Source organism: Streptopelia decaocto, assembly GCF_964273445.1.
Source record: "Streptopelia decaocto genome assembly, chromosome: 3".
NCBI classification, from domain to species: Eukaryota; Metazoa; Chordata; class Aves; order Columbiformes; family Columbidae; genus Streptopelia; species Streptopelia decaocto.
The window spans coordinates 61,450,047-61,469,960 of NC_138656.1; the positions used below are offsets into that span (position 1 = coordinate 61,450,047).

Below are 19,914 nucleotides of genomic sequence, written 5' to 3' on the forward strand. Positions count from 1 at the left end.
ACTTGATTGGTTTGTACTGTTTGTTGACTGTTTCCATGTAACTAAATTTTTGTAATTTTTTCCAAACCCAAAACATTTACTCTAGAACTATCGTACAAAAGACATTGCCTTTCATTGTTCTTCATGTTGCCAAGCAATTAGTTACATTCCTTTCTTTTTATTTTTTTTCCATAGTGCTATCCCTTAGGAAACCATTGCCATTTAACTGAAGTGAGCACTGCTAGAACACCCCTTACTGGCCATGATCATGCAAGCTTCCTCTTCTCTACTGTTTATCTATGGTGCTCTTTAGTTTTAGTTGGTTCTATTCTATTCTGAAGTTCATACTTCTGTAGTGTCAGCATCACCTGTAATTACTGTACTAGCTATACTAATGCAGAGAGGAGAGTTATGATAAAGGTTGATACTTTAGGTTTACTGAATGCATATTTATATACATTTTCTGTCTATACCACATTGAATTTGCAATGGTAGACTCATTTCCATCTTTTCACATTCATAACTGATTTAATCTGTTTAATTGATGACATGGAAGTATGAAAATACAAGCTACCTTGGCTATATTTTTACATGCATAACTCATAGGTTATCTTACTCAAAATAGAAATACAAATATAAAAAGCACTGTGCAGTTCAGCAGTTTTGGGATTTAAAGGCATGCATGAGTAATAAAAAAAAGTGTTTTCTCCAAATCCTTATCTTCATAGTAACTTTGCTCTCTCCTTCAGTCCCCTATAACCTCATATCACTTCTATTATACCCTGTTTCTGACCTCTTTACTTTCAATATTGCAGAGGAATCTGAGGTGAAGATTATATGGAGGGAAAGAGTGTTCTTTGTGTAAAATAGGTCATAATTTTGCCTTTCACTTAAGAGGGAAATGAGAAATTCCCTTATTCTTTCAGTTCACTCATTTTCTTTTCGGTCTTTTCTGTTCTGAATTAATCAGGACAGATTTTTGTTCACAGGGCATGTGAAAAAGGTAAAAAATTATACTTGATATTTTCATATTCAGGGTAAAAAGCAGGCTTCATGTAGTGTATTCTGTGTAGTATATGTGGTGCTGACCACTATTAGTATTTTTTTCTAGAAAAGTATAGATGCACCGTATTTCACAGGCAAAAGATTTATTATATGAAATGGAATATAAACATATTTTTGGCCGATATTTATAAAATTGTATATGCAAATCCTTATTTCTAAAAAAAACAAAACAAAACAAAACAAAAAACAGTGAAGTGATCAAAGCAAAACTTTGCAGTGACATTTTTGAACTAAATTTTTCCTTCAGTAAAACTGTCATACTGTTGAAGTATTTATTCGAACACATATGCTTCATGAGCACACACAGAATGGGATCTGAAGGTGGTGTAACAATTCTGAGAAAGAGAATGTATGAAGTGGCTTTTTTTTTCTTTTTGCTTCACAAGTAAATTGCTTATAAAACTAACAGCTGCTGTTTTGAAGCTAATCTTAGAGAATTGAATGTTCTTAACCATTTCTACAATCCCACAGTCCTTTATCTTGCCTCTCCTGCTGCTTTCCCACCACCCCTGATCCCATTAGCAAAACTTGAGACGGCCTCAGCTTTTACCAAAGTGCAGCTTTGGTTTCAGCTGCTTTTCTGCAAGAGGAAGTGAATGTTGCGCTTTTTTCTCTGTGGCATGGTTGTGATAAAGCTGTGGTGCTCTTATCTCTCTTTTAGGTAGTGGCTCTTTATGACTACACAGCGCATCGATCAGATGAGCTAACCATCCATCGCAGTGACATTATCCAAGTGTTATACAAAGATAATGATAACTGGTGGTTTGGCAGCCTAGCAAATGGACAGCAAGGTTATTTTCCAGCTAATTATGTGGCTGGTGAAAGTAAGTTTACTGCTGTCTTCCTGGTATACCGGTGTGGGTTTAACTGATGGACAAAGATTTTACCATGCTGTTCTGCTTATTGCTCTGAAGATATGAATTTGTGTAGCACACAGATGGCATAATGATGAGTTATTGTGATGCAGAAATTATGAAGTTAGCTAACCACGTAGCAAGCTGACATATCTGAGTTAGGAAGGTGTTGGCATTTAGTTAAACATTCCAGCTTATATAGTACTGGCTTAAATACCAGTAAACTGGATTGATTCCTCATCTCTTCTTGCATATAGCCACCTCATTCATGCCGTACCTTGACAGTGTTTTAGGACACATTAAAGCATTTCACAGATAGATCTCTGTGAGATCTAACCAGTTACTTTTGTAAAAATGCTTGAATTTCCCTGTACTTTAATGGACAATGATAGTTCCCAAATAAGTGGATTTCAGTATGAAGTTTTAAAAGAACAGTAATGGTTAAATCTCATATCTGGGCATTGAACTTGCTACCAGGTCCTTGTCGTTAAAGCAGTTTTGCTTAAACTAATACAGACAAACCTAAATTAATCTGAACAAATTAATCTGAACAAATAATCTGAACAAAGTCTCCTGACTCAACTGGTCTAAAGATGCTCAGTGTCCTGACAGTTGTTAGTATTCAGCTTATGGATATAGTGTGTGGGCGCATGCTACAAGAAATTCATTTGCCTTCCTGAACTATCATTCTATCAGTTATACCACTGTTTAGAAATCTTTTAACCCAGTGTTTCTCAAGATGTTTTCCCCCATTTTCTAGTTCCTCCCTCTGTCTTTCAAGTGAAGCCTGGTGTTTATGCCTATTTCCTAAAAATACTTGGATATAACACTGTCCTAACCTGATGATGGTCATTAAAGTCAGCTTAACTACTGCACAGCCTGTTTGTACTCCCCTTGCACATCCTGTGCATTTTCCCCTTCATTTCTTCCTTGCAAAATAAGCCAGAGAGCAGTCTGCAGGAAGAGCTTTCAGTGATGGCCTGTTGTTCTTAAAATAAATAAATAAATAAATAAATAAATGAATAAATGGGGGACATGTTGTACAACTGTGAAGGAAAAAAAAAAAAAAAGCAAAACCAAAAAAACCAACATGCTGGTATATAATTTGTTATTTGAGTTAATGACCCTCTTATTAATGAATCAAAAGAAACGCATATGATACATATGTTAAGTATCAGCTGTATTGGTGTTAGTATGGACTTTGTTCTTAGTTATGTAAATGTTTGATTGTTTTTCTTTTATATAATTACCTATATAAATTACATTTAAGTGTAAGCTTACTGATACAAATAAAAGTAAATGGGCAAATTTTGATGAATTCTCACACAAAGTTTGGCTTCTAAAATTTTTCACCTCTTTCAGTTCACATCCTGTTGTTGGCTAGACAGTAATGTCATAGTTGTTCACATAAAATAGATACTTTCATAATTCTTTCATGGCTCTCAAAATGGTGAATGATTGATCCTGTTTTCAGAAGAATATGAAGAACAACCTTCAGGATTAGTACCAGATTCTGCTCCTCTCCTACCTGAAGGACCAAGAGAAGCAGAAGAAGGTTCTCCAACACTACATAAGGTAATAATTTGAGAAGGAAGAATTCTATAAGTCATGGTGGAGTATGTCCTTTGTGGACCAGGTAGACTGTATTAATTTTCAATTCTTTTTAGAAAAAAATTTTATTTGTAGACCTCATTGTAGGCAAGCAGGTAGATTTTCAGCAGATGTCTAACATTTGTCTCATGTGGAACCAGCTGTTCTAACATGTGCCAATTAAATATTCTGCCTAATCTTGCATCATTGCAATGAGCGGCAAATCTCACTTTGACTCCAAGGTTGACAGAAGTATCTCTCACAGACACCTGATGTAAATAGTGGTTGAAAAAACTACATGGATTTGCCAAAACCTGACATTCTTTCCATCAGTTGACTGTCATTCTTGGAATACGCACTGCCCACAGATTCTTCACAATTTTTGCCATGAAAGTTCCCTATCTGCCTGCTTAGGAAAAAACTGTAATGCTTTTCTCTCGAGAGTTTTTTGATCCTTTGTAATAGTACCCTAACTAAAGGTATACCTTGTGATCATAAAGCCTTATTACCAGACTAGGATGTGCTGCATCTAAACACGCTTACTTGTCAATGGATGTTTCTGTTTTAAAAGCTGCTGATGGTTCTCTGATGTGAATGACTGTTGCCATCCTTTAAATTGCTCAGGAGGATGGACTACAGAGACTTCATAGTTTGGAGGAGCAAAGGATAGAAAGGCCTTTGTCTTGACTATAATATCTCTCCACTCTCACAGTACGCTTATAGTGGGTTGCAAATGCATATGGCATTGTGCTGTTGTTTACATATCACATAGTATATCATATGCAGAAGCACTCCTGTGATTTTAGTTAGCAGTCAGAATACAGTATGTACAGAAGACCAAAGAAACAGCAGCCAGTTTTTAGTCAAAGGAAAAAAACAGGGGTTTGATTTCCCCCCCCCCCACTCCCTGCCTCGATTTTTAGAGATCCTGCTATGTGCAAAGCAGGACAAATGACTCTCACTTCTCCAGACAAACAGAGATTAGAAACTTTGTGTAGCTTATGTTCCCCTTCTGTGAAGCACAACTGATGATTGTCTTAAAACATGGGATACTTTTTAAGCAAAAAAGTAATAGAAATGAGTTCAATAGCTCTTAGAATTTAAGATCTTTTTTTATTCCAAAATGTCTGTATCCTTCTTAAGTGTGCTTTCCACAGCTATTCGTTTAGTCAAATGGTAGTAACATAACTACTTTAAAAATGACTTTTGTTCAGATTTCTTTCAAATGACTTGACTTTTCCATATACTTTTCTGGAATTGAATCTTTGAATCTAATATTTTGTGTCTGATTTGCAAGACTCAAAATGTATGCTCTTTCTTAGTTATGATTTTTTTTTTTCAGATTATTTATCTAGTCTTTGCATAATATATATATTGCAATGTTCAGGGCTAAAACACTCAAAGCTACTTCTATTAATGTTTTTGTTTAGCTTTTGTTTCGAGTAGGTGAATAGAGATAGGTAGCATTAAATAAATAATTGAGTACAGATTACTCACTTGGCAGTCTTGTTGAAGCCAGCTGTTTTGTTGAAGCCAACTGCTATAAATTGAATTATTAAGTGTTTTGTTTCTAACTATGCTTTAAAAACAGAATTAATCACTACACCTAGCAGTAATAATTAATCTGAAACACCTTCTACATCTTTGTAGCTGAGAAACTCATAGCCACACCATTGTCCAAGAATGAGAAGGGTACATTACTTCCAGGCAGACCGGGACATATATAGGAAAAATTACAACATTACTGGAAAGCATGTCTGCATTACTGGAGGAAAGGAAAGTATCCCAGAGGGAATATGTTGCTGTATTCACTCAGTTTTACTTATACCCAGACCAGAAAAAGAAGAAGTGTCATTATAGACATTGGTCATATTTATCCATATTTTTTTTTCTGTGTTAATCTACAAGGAATCCAGTTGATTTACTAGATCAAAATACTTCTATGTGCACTGACTAATGTTACTAACATTTACAACCAGTACTTATTATTCAGCTTTGTGAGAAGCAGCATTTGATCAGTTTTGACCGCTTATACTTTCTGAAGTGTCTATGGTTGACGTATTTTTTCTAAATATAATTTTTGTATCACTAGTAGCACTTTTTAGTAACACAGTTTTAGTAATATTTCATCAAAATATTCTTTACTTTTATTCTACTGGTATTTTAATTAAATTGACTACATATTTAATAATTTTGTAGTAGTCTATGTAGTACATACCAATATTCAGAAGACATAATGTGTACAGGAACAGTCCAAAACCGAGCAAATACATTGCTTTCTATCTTGCACAACATCCAGGGGGACTACAAAATCATAAAGAGTTCAGAGAAAAGTAATAAAACATTTACAAGTCCTGGAAAAAACGGTATAAGAAGCTATACTTACAGGATTAAACTAGCAAAGAATGACCAGTGAAGGGAGTGTATAGAATAGTATATGATGTAGCGAGATTAATTGGATGCACTGTTTTTTCTTCTTATTTATTTTTTTTTTCTTTCCCTTCTGCTGTTAAACAAGATGAGGGAACGTTAAGCTAGAATGGAACATATCCAATACTGGTAGAAGGAAATCTATGCTTATGCCATGCTTAGTTATCCTAGTGAACCAAACTATTACAAGACACTATGTAAACTTATACACTCAGGGATTTTTTTTTAATAACACGTTTTAGGCTGAGGTAATGGCTGAGATTCTCAAAGCAGCTCAATGACTGGAAAATAAAAACGTGGCTGATTTTTTTTTTCCCCCTAATTTCTAGTTGCATAAACACTGTATAAATCACCAAGAAGATCGTAAGTTGAATCAAAAGATGAATCAAATCTCTGTGTAAGACTTGCAATTCCTTGAAGTGTAATGGTTGTACAAAAGCTGCAGAGTGCTGCATAGAAGAAAAAAACCTGTCATTCAGCTGTTTGTCATAATGAAGGAAAGTTCTACAGCACTTTGGCTTTGGGCAATGCCAGACACTTCTGAGACAAAATTGCTAAGACGACCACTGAGGGGGCTGATCGGTTATGGCAGTTCCTGTGTTGCAGCAGTGACACAGCAACTTTTCTACCTATTCCATTCATTTTTTTCAGTATTAGAGCTGATGAAAGCAAATGCCAATTTATTTTACATGGGAAATATGAAAAATCATTATTTTATAATGCCCTTGGATTTTTTTTTTTGCTTTGACAGAAAATGACTTATTAAAAAAAAAAATCCAAAAATATTTGTTGAATAAGTAATTAAGTTGTTGCTTAAGTTGATACCACAAACAGGAAAATAGAACTGAATTTTTTGGTTGTGTTTGGTTTTTGGCCACAAGCATGTTTTCCCAAATATGTAGTTATATCCAGGTTTACTGTATCATCTATTCTTTCTGGGTTTTTTGGGGGGAATACTTAAATATTTAGGACTGTTAAAACTGCAAAAACACCAGTTAATGTGAAAATCGTAATAGCAGCTATTTGTGAGATTTTGCTGCCATATCAGACTAAACAGGCCACTTAAAATGTAGAATACTACTATTGTTTTCATTATTGAGAACACCAGATAGTCTAATTAAAAAGTTTTCCAACTGCAGATGTTATATATGCATATCTAGCTAATCATCAGAATTCTCTGATGATAAAATGGACACATTAACATTAGAAGAGGGTGTAATATTCAAGATCCGATATTAATCTTTGCAAATAATACAAAAAAATTGTACTTCAAAGAACCTGCTTTCAAAATTCTTTCTCCCATCAGCTTTGCATTCATAACATAATAATTTTATGCAAACCTTGTTTTCCTGCCTTAAGAGTTACTTAACTCCTGAGCCACAAAATTAAGTCATAATCATCTTTAATTACAACATACATGTAAACGGCCAATAGAAATTTCATGGAGTGAAGTTCTCACTGCACTGATGAAGAATCCCAAGAAATAGAGATGGACTGGTCAACTGGCTGCTCCAGTGAATGTGCTGTTTTCAGGTTCCTTAAGCTGAAGGCAGAAAAGACAGGAATTCAGATAGGATTCTGTTAGAAACCAGAATTTGGGTTTTGCAAAATTTTAGCAAATCAGAGACATTTCAAAGTCAGTAGTGTCTGTTGTGTTGTTTGTTTGGTTTTTTTTTGCCAGAAATGTTCTACAGTCTGTAAAATCTTCTAAATATGTTTTATCATTTAAGATGGCCTACCACTCACTATATAAAATTTGTCTAATTGGACTGGATACAGAATGTTAAGTACTCAATTCTACATTTTGTGGAAACTAGTGAGAAGTAGTGACAGACAAAAACAAAACAATCTTTAAAATGTCCATTAAAAGAGTAAGAAAATATTCTTTCTAGTATATTTATCTTTGAAAAATGATGTGAAGATGTAAAATAATGGTCATAAGCATGAAAAGAACTACAGTATTATTGCACAATTTGGATAATCTGCACAGACATCATCAAAACTTGATTCTGTGTATATTTAAACAAAGTTTGGGATTATCACTGTTCACATATATAATTAATGTTCTCACTCTTCTTCTCCTAGAATAGGCTGTTGTCAGACTTTCTGAGTACTTATTCTAGTGTGTCTGAAACTAAACTGCCAAGCAATTGATACTTTTCCCCTGGGCTTGAGCTCTTTCGATGTCAGTGTTTTTGTAGATTCAAGATTTATTTATTAAATCTAAAAATTTAAAACCTATGGAAAACTTGCTCAAAAATATTTCCAAAAATACTGGCTAGAAATGTTTCTATTAGTTTCATCAACTTTCATTTTCTGGTTTGTGCTGTTTCTATTATCTCCTTAAGTGGTGCCTTTTTCAGGTTACTGGGGAACAGCTCAGTGAGTGAGTAGGCATTATAAAATAGACATCTTTGCAAATCCTACTTTTGAAATAGTAATTACTCTGTTCTTGAATAAATCCTTCTTCTGAAGGCAATTTTACTATAGTATCATCTATGAAGAATACACCATTTTCCTTAAATATTACCCAACATTAACATATTTCACCTTTTTTAGTTCTGTAGTTTCCTGGTTTTAGATATTCTGTTTTCCCTTCAAAATACAGTTCGTACTGTTCAAGTTTAATTACTCTCTTAAGCATGTGTGGTGCTGTTTTATTTGTAAGCTGGCAGCTCTTCTTTTTCAACTCCAAAACCACCTCTGTGGTTCCTAATGTGTTCTCTCTCAAAAAATGTTGGCACCTGTGTCTGTAGTAGTATTTGAGTCACTGAAAGAAAAAGTATCTGGTTTATAAGCAAATAAATATTTATTGGGAAAAAAGATTAAGTGACATCCATAGTCATTTGCTGTGAGTGATTAGTCTGTTTAAAGATAGGAAGAATCAGGCTGAGCCCTGAACTGGTCTAGCAGAACCAAAAACGCTATTGAGGGACATCTAGATTAAGATAGCTCTCAGAAGCAAGTTAACTTCTCTGTCCCCATTGTTTTCTCCTTGGGTCCTCATAGCCTCTTTCTGAACCAGATTGAACTATTTTTATGCAAATTTTAATGCAAAGGTGTAACCACACATAACTTCCCAGAGGCAAAGACTTCAAGACTGAAAACAGCTGTTGTAAACCATAGTGCTTCAGTCTGAAGTACCTTGTCTGCACTGCTCCTCTTGCTTTTGCTGCCCCTCAAATAGTCATCTAGTTGATTTGATTTCTGAGACGCTGTATTTGTTAGTGTTGAGCCATGACTAAGGCTGTCACCCACCAGGTTTCCTGCCAGTCTCTCCTATCCCTGGACAGGCCCAGGATTTTGCAGTTTCAGACTAGACAAGGCGAAGTCCTCTCTGCCTGTGGCTTTGTCATTCATTATGGAGAAAATAGTGAGTGTTGGCTTAGTCCTAAACAGTGCAGTGGTTTAGCTGTTTTTCAATGGGAAAGACAAAAATTTGTGCCAATGTCTCTGTTGTATACAGAGCCATGATTCTGCTACATTCTCACAGCTAATACTGATAGACATAAGGGTTACAATATGGTAAATCTGATTTAGATAGGTTTGTTCTTTAAACTTAAACACAATAGAGGGGAGAAGAGCAATTATACATTAATGTAGTTTTAAATAGGAAGGTCATGGAAAAGAAATATATGCATTTCCACTAGCAAAGCTCCCTGCTAGTTATTCATTTAATGGGGAAATGTGTGGAGGGGTACAGAATAACATGAAAGACAGTGATGTGTGGGGTGTGGTATCAGCATTTCTTCCAAACTTGCCTCATTAGAACAGTTTTGACAGGAGACATCAACGTGATTCTGGGGAGTTAAGTACATTGCTAGATATCTTTTATCCATGGACTGTGTAGTAGAAAACAAAATACAAATGTGTAATCCTGAGTTTAACTTCCTAAGGGCTGGTCTGAAAAGACACAGAGACATGTTTGTTCTTGCCATCTGTGATCCAGCAAATCTTTAATTAAATCAAGTTCTGTAGAAACAGCTTCTGTGGGAGAGCTCCCCTGTGCAGAGTAGATTATAGAGCAAATGAATTTACTTTCATGGCTTGAGTCACATATATAGTTTGCCTGAACACTCCATTCTGTCCGTCTACCCTAGTCTATCGGAGTACTTCTGCAAACCATCGGTCTTAGAAACATCCCTGCACAGCCTAGAGGAAAGCACTACCAAAGATGTAGATTTGGGATTTGACTTTGGCCCTGGTATTTCCCTCAGACACCCTCTGCTTCAGGTTTTGCTTTTAAGTGTGTTCTGATAGGTATGATTGTTTCCACAAGTTGCACAGGGATTGTTTAGTGCTTGACTCACTACTGTGGATGCTATAGCAGGGGTCAGGAACTGAAATGCTTTTGTGTGTTTAGCCTTTAATTGTTTTGCCTTGGTTGCTTCTTATCTGGCAACACTGAGACAATATTAAGTATCTGAAAATTGAGACCAAATGAGCTATAAAGCAAGCAAGACTTTCAGACTTTTTATTTTTTTCTTACTTTTTTTTTTTTTACTTTTATAATAGTAAACAAAGCAAAAGAATCTTCAGATAATCTAAGCTTCTGCAGTTGATATGAACTGATGTTCTCCTCTCCTTTTGGTGGGCTATATCTTTCAAAGGGTAGAGAACTAGAATATGGCAACAAGATTGAATATGCCACTATTAGTGGCATTATACAAAGGAGCTCATATTTTGTACTGTGTTCAGGTGAACACAGCTATTCCAAGATAGTCTCTAATTGTGTGCTTTTCTTTCCTTGGTACTCGTACTGAAATGCTGTGTTTGAATATATGAAAGCCTATGTGATAAGTAATTTTTTTAATATAGATCATAAGAACCTTCAGTTAGGCAGCATAATTTAATGGATACTTTAATCTTCCGACTGTAAAACCGAGATAATTTCATGTGTTTTGGTATCTGTAGGGATTCAAAAACTTAGTCTGTTTTTTATAAGACAAGTCAGTTTTTGGTAGTGGCACTTAAAGGAATTCTACCAAACTGCTTGGGAAAAGTCCATATTTGACTATTGTATTAGTGCAATGTCAAGATTCTGTTACGTTTACTCAAAAAGGAGAGTAAAAAAGACCTAATTTAACATCATTCACATAGGATTTTCAGAAAAAGGTTTTGTTTTGACTGCAAGCAAATTCATGATTGTGTATGTCAAGGAACCGCAATGCTGAATGCTGAAGGAAGTATTAATTACTTAGAGTCATTCCCTTTACAACACACCCTTGTATTTTCATCTCAGTGGCATTATATTTCCTTCTTTTGTGTTTACTTTTACCATTGACATAGTCTCAAGTTTATTACTGTATTAACAAGTATTTTGTCTTCACTGTGAAGCAGATGATTTTTTCTTCCTAGCCCTGCCAATACTACATTAGTATATTCTAATAGATTGACTTTTGTCTAAACTAATCCAGCAATCTGTGTTATTTCAGCAGACAAATCCTAATGACCAATGTTTGAACATGGTTGTTTTGGGCAGTGTGCTTGGATGAATTCAGTAAATCAATGGAAGCTTGATTCTGTTTCTTCTAAGTCAGCAGAAGAATGATATTCAACAAATAAAATAATACTAGGGAGCGAGATGCAGACAAAAATGTTCAAATTTCATTCCACTACTAATACTGACTAAATGTTTTCTAATTAATCCCATTTAGAGATTAAGAAAGTAATTAAACTGTTCAAGACCTAAAACTCAGGTTTGGGACGAACAGGTTCTAGTTCCAATATGGTCTTCATTTGTGTGTGTGCCAAGAAAATTTCCATCTGTGCTTCACTTGACCCCAAATTAAAACTGGACAATAGTACTTGACAGGGGAATGTTAGTTTTAATTCATTGGGGCTTTGAAATCTGAGATCACTAAGTTTAGTGTCTGGAAACAAAGTATTTTAATTCCATTTTTAAATACTGAAACTAATGCTTAAGCAATAAAAAGAGCTGCTGTGAAGCAACCCTCTGTTTTCTGTATATAAGGGAAATATGGAGGAAGCGTTGGCACACCTTGCCTGTGAGGTCACACAAAATGCAATGAACAATTGGCAGACTAGAGGGCCAAGAACTGTAATGTTTTTATTCTCTGTTGCTTCCAGAAAGCTCGTGTTGGCTTTGTGGTTACAATTTTAGATGTTGTATTGTTGTTAGGCACACCCGAGCTGTTGAATGATAGATACTCCCTCCCTAATATTGCATGTTTTTAGCTGGGATTTTAGAGCCAGTAATGTCAGTAACTAGCTGTTTATGCAGCTATTCAGGCTGATAGCAGAACATTAAACGTCTTATTTACAAGCAGATGAGTACCTCTGTGCTTGGCAGAACTATGTGGGCTGATCTTTTTAATACCAAGGATATTTGAGAAATTCAGAAACAATGTAGTAGGTTTTAATTTAGGCTGGCTGTGAATCCTAAATGCAACCAACAGTCTTAAAAAAGCTGTAAATGGAGGCCAAGTTTTGAGGGTTGAGTTAGTTTCAAGCCCATTCTTCTCTTTACTCCCCGAAAAAAAAAACAAAAACAAACAACATAATTTTTTGGAAAGTACCAGATCTAATCTCTCCCTCCTTTCTCTGACCTAGGGCTCCAGTATCCTGAAGTGTACTTTTTCTCCAGCTTTTCAAGGTCTTCATAGGAACTGGTCCCCAAACTCACAACATGTGCCAGGATATAACTTCTCTTTTTCTTTCATGCATGCCATAACGAACAGACACAGAACATAGCTGTCCCATCAACCTGAACTACAGATCCACAACAGCTTTTCACTGACAGCATTGCAATACCAGGTCTGAACCTACAATGTGCTGCCCTCTTTTCCACAGCTTTTCTCCTTGGCTGTGGTGCTCTGGAGGCCTGAGGTTCCTGGCTGGATGTGTAGTGTATACCTGGTTCCAGAAGAGCAAATTTTGAAAGAGACATAAGGCCTATCAGTTGTGCTGGCTTCCAGGTGTTTGTGAACAGGTAGAGAAAATAATCTGTCCCCGAAAAGAGTAAACTCAAGAAGGGCACTCACATTTCCTTACAGGAATTCTTGCAGTAAGTATGGAGACTTGTTAGAAGTGGCTTGTTTATACACAGAGTGAGTTGCATAGATACCCACTAATTACATTGGAAATTAAGGAACTTAAACTCTTCCAGGTTTGGTTGATTTGTTTTACCCCTGAATTATAAAGTAACCTGGAGTGATTTGAACTGGTTTTTCAGGGTTAAAAAATAGACAAGTTTCTCTTGTCAAAAGTATGCAATAAGATGGCTTTTTAGCATTCTCTCTTTACTCATGCACTAGCAGAAATAACTTAATTCTTTACAGACTGTGTATTTTAAGCTTACTTCAAGCAGATTCATAACCTCTTGTTTCTACACATACCTGAAAACTGTTTTTTATTTGCAAGTAGCCTTTTTTTTTTAAAGCAGGATACTGTTTCCTTGTTTGTAACCACATAGAAGTTAACATTTTATGGCTGATAGACATTCTTTTTCAAACGAGGTATATTCTCTCCTTATTCAGGAAACTGGTGGGTTTTCTATGTACATGTGTTGGCCCCTTTGTCTGTCTTCGTTTTACCTTCCTGCTTTTTTTTTTTTTTTCTTTTACAGATGTCACCAGTCATCAGTAAGTCAGGGGACCTAAAATTTAGCTCGGAGCGTGACACAGATAGAGACTCACCTGCAACACAGTAAGCAAGAAATACTTACAACTTGAAGTGTTATTTCTACAACTGCTGTTAGAAAACTGTGAGAAATATTGGGAGGTTTATGTTTTTTTAGCAAGCAAAACAAGAAGTTTGCTTTAGGATAATCATTCAAAAAGTGCTTCACACCTAAAATGTGAAGGAATTAACAGTTTATGCATATGTGTGTGCGTACATATATACAGACACACTCTCTCCCTCCAAAAAAGCAAGGACTATAATGTACATGAGAATCAAAACTCAGGGGTTTGGGATTGCCCGGTGGCATCTGTTAATTATGTATTAGGCTTTGTTGCTACAAACTGCAAACTGTTTTTGCACCTTCTAAAAATAATTAATATAAATTGCAAAAGGTTGTCACATACTGGGAAGATGCAAGCCAGCATCTTTGATTTTGACACTTGAATTTTTTAAAAACTGTATGTTTGTCTGTGAAAGCTGTAAGCAGATAAGGTCTCAACATTTTGAACAAGAAATTCCACAATATCTTCAGCTATTGCAACCATTTATACTTAAAAAAATACATCTGAAAATACTTCTTGTGTTTGCCATTACAAGTGTTTGTCATCTAAGCAAAGTTATTTCACTCATTGTTTTTCAGACCGGTTCCCTCCCTGTATAAGTAATCTGTGCATATACAGTGTAGATACAGAAACTTATCTAATTTTAACTTATCTTTAAATCTTAATTTTCTATCTCCAGCCCAGTCTAGATTTTAAAATAAATTGTGAGTGGAAAGTTTAACCCTCTTATATGGTGAGATAACTACACACTGACAGAATTCAGTGTTGAATTTTGGCCATAACTATTCTGATAGGATGTACATTAAGGAAGGAAATGCCTTAAAAGCACAGTTACTGTGACGGTTGATACAGTCTGTTAGAAGCCAGTATGAAAAATTTGGTATGACTCAACTTCATTAGTAGAACTTCAGGAAACAATTATTTTGAGTGACCTTGCCAGGATGTCCACTGGAGAGTGTGGGACCACTGATTTAAAACGTGGAATCACAAATTATCTAATCAAATTCAAGAATTTTGAGTCTTACCAAATAAGAAATACTCTTTTTAGTGGAAACTAAGGCTGTACTGAGAAGAGGTCACGTTGAAGTGAATCTGAAAGTATGTACTTTGCAAGTTCTTCCACAAACTAAAACGTAATGAACATCCTTGTCTCTGAACTGGAGAGACATGGGTTTGGTAGATGGACCGCTCGGTCAATAAGCAATTGGTTGGATGGTCACATGCAAAGAGTTGTGGTCAACCGTCTGATGTCCAAGTGAAGCCCGGTAGATGAGTGGTGTTCCTCAGGGGTCAGTATTGGAACTGGTGCTGCTTAATATCATTGTCAGTGACATGGACAGTGGGACTGAGTGCACCCTCAGCAAGTTTGCTGACAACACCAAGCTGTGTGGTGCTGTCAACACTCTGGATGGAAGGGATGCCATCCAGAGGGACCTTGACAGGCTGGAGAGGTGGGACTGTGTGAACCTCATGAAGTTCAGGAAGACCAAGTGCAAGGTCCTGCACATGGGTCAGGCTAATCCCAAGCACAAGTACAGGCTGGGCAGAGAATGGATTGAGAGCAGCCCTGAGGAGAAGGACTTGGGGGGTGTTGGTTGATGAGAAGCTCGACATGACTTGACAATGTGCACTTGCAGCCCAGAAAGTGAACCGTATCCTGGGCTGGATCAAAAGAAGCGTGACCAGCAGGTCAAGGGAAGTGAGTCACTCCCTCTACTCCACTCTGGTGAGACTCCATCTGGAGTGCTGTGTTCAGCTCTAGGGCCCCCAGCATAAGAAGGACATGGACCTGTTGGAGCGGGTCCAGAGGAGAGCCATGAAGATGATCAGAGGGCTGGAGCACCTCTCCTCTGAAGACAGGCTGAGGGAGTTGGAGTTGTTCAGCTTGGAGAAGAGAAGGCTCCAGGGAGACCTTATAGCAGCCTTCCAGGACCTAAAGGAGGTTCCAAGAAAGCCGGAGACGGACTTTTTATAAGGGCATGTAGAACAAGGAGTAAGGGCTTTAAACTGAAAGAGGGTAGATTTAGATTAGATATGAGGAAGAAATTCTTCACCATGAGGATGGTGAGACACTGGAACAGGCTGCCCAGAGAAGCTGTGGATGCCCCATCCCTGGAAGTGTTCAGGGTCAGTTTGGACGGGGCTTTGAGCAACCTGGTCTAATGGAAGGAGTCCCTGCCCATGGCAAGGGAGGTGAAACTAGATGATATTATCTGTATAGTACAGATTAGATAATAAACCATCTCAGAAATGCAGCTGCATATTTTTCACAAAAGCTCCCACTTCTTTGTACCTGAGATCACGACCTGCAGGGGCTGTGGCAGAGCTGTAGTTTTCTTGTTCACTGCAGTTGTTGTGTCTTGAAATGACCTTAAGAATGACATGCCTATAAGTGTTGTGATCTTAACTGGAAAAGTTTTTTATTTCAGCATCTAAAAGCAATACCAAGATGACTTCAGGTCCAGTCCAACCTGTACTTAAATAGTTAATCCACCTAAAACATTTGTTATCTTCCCATTTTCTGTGAAAGTACATTTATTATCCGTGTCATGTGCTAATATATAATAGGAATTATACAGTGAATAAACTTCATAAAAATCAAGTGAGATGTGATTGCCAAGTACATACTTCCACTATGCAGAAGTGAGACTGTTAACACCTGTACAACTCACTATACCTTTCTTTGAGCCTCCAAATGAATTTTTGCTGTTTTGCCTATTAGAACAGTATTCATTATGGCCACAAAACCTTCTGTAAAAGAAAGAGAATAGCAAGCCCTTATGACATGTCTGTCTTTCAGAAATTGTGAATGGAAAATATGGTTTTGGAATAGGAAAACACATTTTATCCAAGGTGTTAGTAGATGATTTTATCTTAGCCAAGTAGTTAACCTATGTTCTGCAGTCTGTAGAAGAAATAGAGAAATGTCACAAAATAGATGCTGATTGAAGTAAGGTTTTTAAGTATCTCAAAGATTTCATACATCATCACATCTGATTTTCAAATAATAGAAATATGAAAATTAATTCTCTAAATTGGAGTAGCTTTATACTAAAATCTGCATAGTAGCCTCACCTTTTGAATATTTATGGTTAGATACTGTTTGTCAGTACAGACGTTATCTCCTAAGATATGTTCCCATTGTACAGTTTTGTTGAGCTACACTAGGTAGTGCTCTCTGCATAAATTTACAAGTGATTATGCATCAGACCCAGCGGAACACTCAGTGTAGTAGATTGTTACTTATATTACTGATTAATTGTGATTTTGTACCCTGGTTTCCTCATGCAGTACTTCTCAAATTGCTCCAGGATTTCTAGCTCAGAGGGTCTTAACCCCCAACATGTTTTCCTGCAGGGTGTTCCAGTATTAGAGCTGCAGCAATTCACATGTTCATGAAGGCACAATTTAGCTTAAAAAATTTTGGAGCTATAGGCAGATATCAGTCCATTAGCATGGCTGGTGTGTAAACATTTTCATCCATAAAATATGATTACATTAGGACAATATCACAAACAGTAGTGCTCTTGCAGCACCTTCTTTGGGGACACTGCACACATCTCATTAGATTCCTTAGTCTTGATTCATCCACTTGCTTATGTGTTTCAGCAGCATTCAACATAACAGTTCCAGTTGCAAACCAAGACCTCTTTTTGCTAGGCACAATACAAATCTTGAACAAAGACAGTACCTGCCCTTGAAAGGCTACAGTCAAAGTATTACTACGTATTTATAGTGAAATTAAGTTACAATTTCTGTCAAGAGTGGGAATTCATGGTAGAAGTGGCATAACATCTGCGTAATCCCTGGGATCATCTGTAAGTAATTCCCTGTTAAAGGCACAAACTGGGAAAGATACAGAAGCTGGACTGATGCTTTTGGCATTGTGTGAAGTCTGATAAGCATGAGTAGATATTGAAGTGATTTCTGATTCTATAAATCTGTCATAGTTCAGGTAAATTAAAATGGAAAAACTAATCTTAGGCACTTTGCCTGCCTGTCTTGTTCTTTTTGAATAAATAAACCAGGATTCTCTCTTTTAATTGCAAACATTTTGGTGTTTAAGCTTAGGAAAGAAAAAAAAATGTGCAATGGCTTCTATGAGAGGAAGAGACTGGTAATTTGTATTCTCTAATTACATCTGTTGATTAAGACTAGCTGATTTTTAAGATCATGAGCAGTTTTTTCAAAGCAATGCTATGATACGTTGAAAAGTAGACTAGTAGAGTGGCCTCATATTTTGTCTTCATGTTTTTTTGGTCTTTGTTCTGCTGTGGAACAGTAGTTTTTGTAGCTGTTTCAGCATTGTACTCAAGGGGGACAGGCAGATAATTGCTCTAATACATCAGCTGTAGATGGAAAAAGCTCTAAATTTGAGCTAACTTTGTGTTTCTTTTACTCTTTTTATATCCACCTTGCTCCAGAGGTGCAAAGAAAAAGAAGAAAAGCATACAGAAGAATGAGACAGAAAATCAGCACAACTTAGTGGGTCGCAATACTCCTGTATCATCAATTACAGCTAATGTTGTTGAAAATGAACCTACAGCCCATGGGGTGGAATTTAAGAAGAAGAAGAAGGCGGTAGTGAGAGTCTCAAACTTAAGCACAAATGGAAAGACAAATATTGCCTTTGAGCCTGAATGCTATGATGTATAGTCACAATTTAATTCTGAATACTGGTGTGATGTTCAGTATGCACATTGAAGGCTGGAACTATGATCTTACTACAAGGATGAACAAGAAACAAAGAGGTTAAGATGCTTAAATATGCAAAAAAAGTTGCCAGTTGTGAGTTACTGGTGATTTAAACTTGTTTTAGAAGACTTTTGCCCTGGGTTCCATGAAATCAACAGAACTTGAATGTTCAGCTCCTCACTGGACTGCTAAAATCTGAAATCAACTTTCATATTTCATGAGAACCCCACTGACAAATACAATGTTCACCAATTTAATATCTGAATACACCTTAACTTGGGCTAAACAGGTGTTTTTGTAGACTGTAGATCAATCCATTAGGATCAAAGAATCAAGTTACAAAGTGTGATCTAGACCAAAACAAGCCCAACCACTACATACGTTATTTAATTAGCGTTTTAAAATGTGTTGTGAGTAAAATAGAAGAGTGTTAAGTCTGATAAAATTCCAAAGGAACGCTGACATTACAGTGTACCTGAAAACACAAGCTTTTGAAAATATTTTCTTGACATTAAATGTTCACCTGGACCACACTTTGCAGCTCTGAAGTGAATTGTTGAGTAACTACCTATGCAACTACACTGTCTTCAGTGGGACTTCTCATGCTTACCAACATAAATAAGTGCTGCAAATTCCAAGCAGTTATATTTTTCACATGAGGTTTTCTGCGCATAATAAAGGTTTTGTCAGAGTTCCTGGCTGCTTTGGCAGCGGTCTTGCCAAATATACTTTCTTTTGTCTGAATTAAATGTTTCATATCCAGCTGTGCTGTTTCTTTTACTTGTAGTCCTTATGCATTTGTGTTATTAATCTATTTTATACATAAGTATTATCTTGTGAACTTTAATGACTTCACTAATTAATCTAGAGTGCTAAATAATATATGTTTTATATTAAAGGAAACACTTTCTATCAGTTAGTGTTGGTATTTTTTCTGGCTGATGATGTCCAGTTTATTTTTACTCTGCTAGGAAATTCTTCCTCCTCCCCCTGTGAAGCAATAAATAACATAAAATTAGAAAGACCTTATTTAGTAGACAGGGCACTTGATTCCATTAAAAAAAGAAGTGAGAATAACAATGTTGGGCACTGATGTGTGAAATGCACCCAGATGCAGAGAACTAGTTGCTATATGTTGTAGTGTCTTTCCTGCACGTTTTAAAACCAGAGAAATCTGTAAACTTGTTTCTTTTGAGTAAAGCATGGCAACAAATACTCTTCTTTGGCCACACTGGTAACTGTTCTTTGCTAGCAGTTCTAGCTTTGCTTTGCCTAGAGTATTTGTGGAGTTCTCCCCTAAGTGGGACGTTTGTGTTCTGTAAACTTATAAATGTCTCTTTCCCCTGTCAGAGGTGGTGTGAAATCATCTTGGTCCTCCAGCTGCCTGATTCTAGTGAGGTTCCTAAAATATATTGTAACTCATCATTCTGTGTGACGCGTGGGATTTAAAGATCTCATGAAAGAGAAAAATATCAACATCTTAACGTTTTTCAAAATGTCCTGGATGACATTTAAAACAAGGGCAGAGCGTGACATCAGGCTTCACGTCAGGGAGAGCTGAGCAGTAGCCAAGATCTGGGAGCTCATTGGAAAGC

General features: G+C 36.5%; 1 protein-coding gene across 4 annotated transcripts in view; it reads left to right on the top strand.

Moving 5' to 3' along the window:
- Positions 1-19,234, top strand: part of AHI1 (Abelson helper integration site 1) — a 91,948-nt gene extending 72,714 nt beyond the window's left edge. For 3 of the 4 annotated variants that reach the window (XM_082049750.1, XM_082049749.1, XM_082049748.1), the window contains exons 23-26: positions 1,706-1,868; positions 3,373-3,473; positions 13,507-13,586; positions 18,049-19,234. In XM_082049750.1, coding sequence (XP_081905876.1) covers positions 1,706-1,868; positions 3,373-3,473; positions 13,507-13,586; positions 18,049-18,280 — 576 coding nt within the window. In that variant the 3' untranslated portion in view covers positions 18,281-19,234. The remainder of the gene's footprint in view (positions 1-1,705; positions 1,869-3,372; positions 3,474-13,506; positions 13,587-18,048) is intronic. The other variant, XM_082049751.1, reaches the window with a different exon arrangement.
- The last annotated feature ends 680 nt before the right edge of the window (positions 19,235-19,914 follow it).